Source organism: Euphorbia lathyris, chromosome 6, assembly GCF_963576675.1.
Source record: "Euphorbia lathyris chromosome 6, ddEupLath1.1, whole genome shotgun sequence".
Lineage (NCBI taxonomy): Eukaryota > Viridiplantae > Streptophyta > Magnoliopsida > Malpighiales > Euphorbiaceae > Euphorbia > Euphorbia lathyris.
The window spans coordinates 27,111,091-27,117,439 of NC_088915.1; the positions used below are offsets into that span (position 1 = coordinate 27,111,091).

Consider the following 6,349-nt stretch of genomic DNA (forward strand, 5'->3'; position numbering starts at 1 on the left):
TTTTAGTTTAAAATGATTGAATATTCATTCTCATAGCCTACTTTTGGGGATAAATTATAAAAAATCAAAAGAACTCATCCCTCAATAATAGTTTTACCATAAGGATGGAGAATTAGAAATAAAATAATAGATTAGGGGAGTATTTAAGAATATTCAGTTAAAAAGCAGTTGGAAAGAGGATTTGGATCTTTTTTAAAGCTTTTATTTGATTGCATAATTCAGAGTTAGGAGAGTGTACTTTTTGTGGGCAGGCATAGGCATCTCTCTGCTACAGAGAGTCACAGCGACCCCTTGTTGCAGAATGCGTACTTAAACATCTCTCTGCTCGGCCAAACTTGAATTGAAAACTCCATTTCTCTCTCTCTCTAATTTCTCTCTCTACACCATAGCTTTGAGACTGAAAAAGAAATAAAAGAGACTGACTTTGGATTAAATTAAAGTCGACAAAGTTTCTATCTTTTCTCTTATGTAAGCAAAAAATGTCGTCATTTTAGTGTGTTTGCATTTGATTTGATGAACACTTCATGGGAATATTTATGGGTTTTACTTTGTTTGCTGATTTTGTTCATAAGTAATCATGTTTTTGCATGCTAACACAGGCTTGGCTTTTTATAGCATTTATGTTGATTTTACTTTTTTCTGCTTCACTTTGAAGCTTTATTCCCAGAAAGTTTTGCACTTTCTTCCATCTTCTCTACCTGGGGTGGGGATTTTTCCTGCCTTTTCCTGTTCTTTAGATGGAGATCTTACATGGGTTTTGGCTATTTTTCCTTTTTTATCTTGTAGAAGCAGCCAGCAGCCGGGAAGAGGAAATTTATAGGATCTTTAAACTTCCCACAAGATCTTTCTCCTTGATTTTTTCAATTTTATGTAGTTGCATATCTATGTTTAATTCACTAAAAGTCGTCCAGCATTAGAATAATTTGAAGATCAGTCATATGTATCTATGTCTATGTCTATGTGTACTTGTGAGCATTCTTAATCTACATTGCATAGTTGTTTAAGTTGTTGAAAAATTCCCCTAAATTGAATTGGTTTGGATGTTTTAAAACAGTGATCTTGGAAATCCGTGGGAGGCCTGAGAAAGGATGCTTAGCCAGCTATGGTTTGCACTGCTAATGATTTATCAGCATGGAAGGATTTCCCCAAGGGCCTCAAGGTCCTTCTCCTTGACTTTCAGGAAGATAGCTCTTCTGCTGCTGAGATAAAGTCAAAGCTTGAAGCTATGGATTATATTGGTTAGAGATCTTTATTTCCTCCTTAGTTCTTCTCACCATTAAAGTATATTCATTTCTGTTTCCTGAATCAGAAACTTTTTTAAATTTCTTTTGCTCAACTTTATGTCCCTAAATGCACTTGATCCCCAATTCTTTTGCTTGTATTTATGTGATTCCCTTTTCCCACTTTGGGTCTTGAATTTAAATTGTCTCAAACTTAGAAATGGCACTCTTAAATCTATATATGGGAGATTAGGATCCGTTGTTTAATGCCCTAATATACCTTCAATAGAATATTTATAAGATGATCAATGCCTGATAAAGGAAATTATCCAGATAGCTAATAAATAAATGCAACTACAATTTAGAAACAAATTAGTTTAATCCTTTTGGTGTATTTACCAAAATTTGTACTCAGTCTTTTCTTAATGTTCTACAATTTGATTAGCTTCTACTTCTAGTGCCATTTTAACATCTTTTTGGCAACATTCTTTCTCTGATTAATCTTGGAAATTTTATAAATGAAAGCAGAATTTTTTGTTGATGTGATCCCACAATTATTGCATCATGAGATGTTGGTGGAACATTATTGCTTTAGTTATTCAAAGTGTAAAGGGAACTCTTTGATTGGTGCTTTATTCTCTATAATTAAACTTTCTTGCAAGTATTCTAACATTATGATGCTCTTTCAAGTTTATGTCTTCTACAATGAGAATGAAGCTTTGTTGGCAATTGCAGAGAATCCTGAAAGTTTCCATGTTGCTATTGTAGAGGTAATTACTGGAAACACTACATCTTCAATATCTTGCTTGACGTTATGCATTTGGCTATTCTATCTGCTAGTAATTACTTTGAGAATGTTATGAACCTTTTAAAGATTAGCCATTCATACATTTTGTTACCTTTTAAAGACTACTGTTATCTGAACTTCTGTAATGGTTATAAATAAATTTACCCCGAATCAATATGCTAAGAAGTTAAAACAGCCCAAGTATTAGTCTGTATATTTTTGGATAATCAATTGTTTTGTTGGAGTATTGTATTCACAGTATTTGTGAATACTCCATTTCAGTTCCTTTTGTCCAGTTGCATGGATTTTGAAATAAAATTGATTGATGAAAGCTTTCTTCATTCTATTGTTTAATGCGGATTTAGGTGAATACAGACAACAGCTCTGGAAGCTTCAAGTTCCTCGAAACTGCCAAAGACTTGCCTACCATTAGTAAGTTCAAATGCAAGACTTCAAATATCCTAGCCTTCTATCTGACATAAATTTTTCTCTATTCCTTTTCGAGGCTTTGTTAAATCAAGTATTTGTTGTGTTGTGTTCATAATAATTTACTACAATGTACTGAACAATCACAGAGAGAAGTTCACTAATTTCTAATGTTTGCGAATTGATGTTTTGTTTCAGTGACATCAAATGTTGATTGCCTGAGCACCATGATGAAGTGCATAGCGGTAAGGGTCTAGCCGGTTCTTTCAGTGGTTACAACACTTTGTTTACAGCTATTTCAGTTATGATTCCTGCGTTTCTAATGATTTATTGCAGCTTGGTGCTGTTGAGTTCCTTAGGAAACCCATCTCCGAAGACAAACTGAAGAATATATGGCAGCATGTGGTTCATAAGGTTTGTTCCTGCTCTACATTTCTATTATTTTTTTCTACAGAAATGATGCTTAGTAAAAGGAACTCTTGACTTAACTAGGCATGATCAGGCATTTAATGCAGGGGGAAGTGTCCTTTCTGAATCACTAAAACCTGTCAAAGATTTTGTAGCTTCGACGCTGCAGCTTGAAGTGGATACTGAAGTTTGCATGGATGACACAATGGAGGAAGTAAAAATTGCATCTCCTGTTCATGAAAGTGGTCAAGAGCAGACACCACCAGGTAGTGATAAGTACCCAGCTCCTTCCACCCCACAATTAAAACAAGGATTACGGTTATTGGATGATGGGGATTGCCAAGATCATACTAATTCCTCATTAGATAAAGAGTGTGGAGAGCAAGAGGGAGAATCTAAATCCGTCGAAACTACTTTTGCGATGACTGAAGTGATTCAGCAGGTTGGCCATCATGAGAGCATGAGTGAGACTGCAGTCAAGGAGGAGGATGACTCAGTTGATGGTCTGAAGAGTCCTAGTAACATATCAAGTCATCTGCAAATCGAAGACAAGCTCAGTATTCCTGATAAGAGTGCTGAAAACCCAATCAAAGGTTCTGGTCTTCCTCATTCTGGCACGACCAGAGCTAGTCGAAAGAAAACAAAGGTATTGAGGTTACCTGTGGTGGAATGGTACTTTGGTTTTTCTGGATCTCTTGTAAATGACAACTCTTATTGACTCTTCAAATATCTTTCTCCTTAGCACTTGCTGCTTCGGATACTTAATGAGTGATAATTAGTCTAATCTGTTGGTAAAATTGTAGAAATTTTAGAACAAGCACATCTTGTTCCTTCCATTTATCCACCCCCCATTGCTAGACGTTTCCATTCTTGTTGATATCTGACTGTTCCATCATTCATCCTAAATGGATAATAATCTCATTGCAAGAAGGGCGTCTTTACATATATGTGGCGGAAGTGGTTCCTAATTTGGATGAGGTGAATCCATTATCTAACTGATTGTTATGTTGTATGGGCTTCAGGTAGACTGGACGCCTGAACTTCACAAAAAATTTGTTCAGGCAGTGGAGCAACTAGGCGTGGATCAAGCAATCCCTTCAAGAATACTAGAGCTGATGAAAGTGGAAGGCTTGACAAGGCATAATGTAGCAAGTCATCTCCAGGTCAGTAGTAGAAACTTGCTTCCGATGACTTCTTTTGTTAGCTCCTGTTTATTTCATTGATGAAAGTCTAATGATATATTGTTTGATCTCAAGCCTAGTAAATGACTGTTATTGGTGTGTTCCCCCTAAAATAAAGGGCTCTACTGTGTAGTGTATACTCTCTAGAATATATAGAAGCATTAAATTTATGCTTGTAGCTAATATTTAGAAGCTTTGTTTCTTTCAAACCAGAAATACCGAATGCATAGGAGGCATATCCTTCCCAAGGAAGACGACCGGAGATGGCTACAACAAGGAGATCAAATTCAAAAGAGTTATTATCCACCACATAAACCTATAATGGCCTACCCTCCTCCTTACCACTCAAATCAGACTTACCCATACAGTCCAGTTTATCCTATGTGGGGAGCAACTGGGAGTCACCCAGGTGGCGTCCAAATGTGGGGACCGCCCGGGTATCCTCCATGGCCACCAACAGAAAGTTGGCATTGGAAACCCTATCCAGGGGTAACTCTTTGTACATGAAACATATATGAAACTCTATGGCCTCAGCATTTCATATAGAACTTTGAAAACACATTGTTTTTCATGTTTCAGATGCAAGCAGATGCTTGGGGATGCCCTGTCATGCCACCACCACCACAAAATCCTTATTTCCCCCCACCTCAAGTAAGTAATTCATCATGTTCACATAATCTGGTTCTGGCCTTCTATGGATGCAAATCTAAAGGTACGTGTATTATCGAAAATGCAGAATGTAATGGGGTTTCACAATAGTAGCAGCGCCAATGACATCTGGAATGCGCCACAAAATCCGTTCGACCAACATCCTGTAACAAACCATACTTTACTCAATACACTAATGCTCTTCATTTCAGTTGTAGAATTGGTTCATATGATAATGTATATGCTGCTCATCAATCCTTTAAAGGTTATATATAGCAGTAATTGTTTCATCATTGACAATATATCTAGGAGCTACTGTCCACTCAAGCAACAGCTTGTTGGTAGTGGAATAGATTACATTTATTGAAATAGAATTGAGGAGAGTTTAAATGTGAAATGTTTATGATGGAGAATGTTATATATGCAGGCACAGGAAGTGATTGATAAGGCAGTGAAAGAAGCAATGAGCAAGCCATGGTTACCATTGCCATTAGGACTAAAGGCACCTGCAACAGAGAGTGTACTAGCTGAACTGTCAAGGCAAGGGATATCCAGAGTCCCCCCACAAAATCTCAACGGCTTTAAATCAGTCTGAGATAAGCACAAGCACAGATGGATGTCCTTGTGATGAATCATTTCATATGATCCATCAATAAAAAAAGGGGGGGATATGTGGGGGCCAATGCAAGGATATAGTCAGAACACAGAAAGATCTTGTGATACCTTTTTGCCCCCCACCACCTGGCTGGATGGATGTACTAGCTAGCAACAAGAGCGGATAGAAGAGAACCACGTAGGTTGATTTTGCACCTCAAGTAGAAGTTGTGGTTGTAAATACTAAATAGTGAGAGAAAGAGAGGAGGAGTTGGTATTTTGAAATAATGGAGGGAAGTGGTGGGTGGTGGGGTTAGAGGGGGTTGACGATAATGTTGTTGCCACAGGAACTTTGTGAATAAAGTTTGACATGGAATCAATATCTCGTTGGATGGATGCCATCTCCTTTCTATCCTTAATACCACTATTTATAAACTTATCTTTTTGTAGTAACCTGGGGGCGTTTTGATTACTCATTTTTTTCTCCTGTTGTTTGCTTTTTCATGTTAAATTCCTTTTTTTTTTTTTTGAAAATCAGCTTTTTCCAACTGTAAATAGCAAACTGAAACAACAAATAACAGTAAACCAAATGAGTCCTTAATTATACTTATAGCACAAAATCACACAAATTTAGAACACATTAAAACAAAAATTTAAGGAAATGTTAAAAAAAAAATTGATATCAGTTTAAAAACATTAAAATGCAATTTCAACCAATGACACATTCTGAAATCCACATTAAAGTAGAATAAGTCAACCGTAATTTTCAAGAAAATCATTAAACAAGTTTCAAATGCTTTTCCAAAAAAAATGGCAATATAATGTATTTTAATTTCATTTACAAAATAAATTTATGAGCAAAATACCAGATATTGAAGCACAGAAAAATATCAGAGGAAATTAGAGAATAATCACAAAAGGAAGCTCAATAATTGCTTCATTCTCATTAATGGAAAAAGGAGCCTTACTAAGAAATATAAAGGAGACAATAAAAACAAGAAAGGATAACCACCTCACTATCAGACAAAACACATGTCTGGATAGTGAGGATAACAACAGTACAAAAGGAAAAATACAAACTAGTA

At 36.2% G+C, this 6,349-nt stretch overlaps 1 protein-coding gene across 3 annotated transcripts; it reads left to right on the plus strand.

The window, feature by feature from the left end:
• The first annotated feature begins 209 nt into the window (after positions 1-209).
• On the plus strand, positions 210-5,751 carry LOC136232776 (two-component response regulator-like APRR2). 3 transcript variants are annotated; one of them, XM_066022171.1, is made up of 12 exons: positions 213-468; positions 1,055-1,238; positions 1,956-1,990; positions 2,373-2,439; positions 2,632-2,678; positions 2,770-2,847; positions 2,936-3,487; positions 3,864-4,004; positions 4,236-4,511; positions 4,602-4,673; positions 4,759-4,836; positions 5,098-5,751. In XM_066022171.1, the coding sequence occupies exons 2-12, from the start codon at positions 1,103-1,105 to the stop codon at positions 5,263-5,265; spliced, it is 1,650 nt and encodes a 549-aa protein (XP_065878243.1). In that variant the 5' UTR covers positions 213-468; positions 1,055-1,102; the 3' UTR covers positions 5,266-5,751. The 3 variants fall into 3 exon arrangements, with proteins under 3 accessions (XP_065878245.1, XP_065878243.1, XP_065878242.1); XM_066022170.1 differs by having other exon boundaries at positions 214-468; positions 1,911-1,990; XM_066022173.1 differs by lacking the exon at positions 4,236-4,511 and having other exon boundaries at positions 210-468; positions 1,911-1,990.
• Positions 5,752-6,349: the final 598 nt, after the last annotated feature.

Coding starts and splice junctions, on each gene's coding strand:
- LOC136232776 (XM_066022170.1), top strand. CDS start 1,103: ATGGTTTGCACTGCTAATGATTTATCAGCATGGAAGGATTTCCCCAAG. Junction 3,488..3,863: donor CTAGTCGAAAGAAAACAAAG/GTATTGAGGTTA, acceptor TATGGGCTTCAG/GTAGACTGGACGCCTGAACT. Junction 4,837..5,097: donor ATCCGTTCGACCAACATCCT/GTAACAAACCAT, acceptor TTATATATGCAG/GCACAGGAAGTGATTGATAA.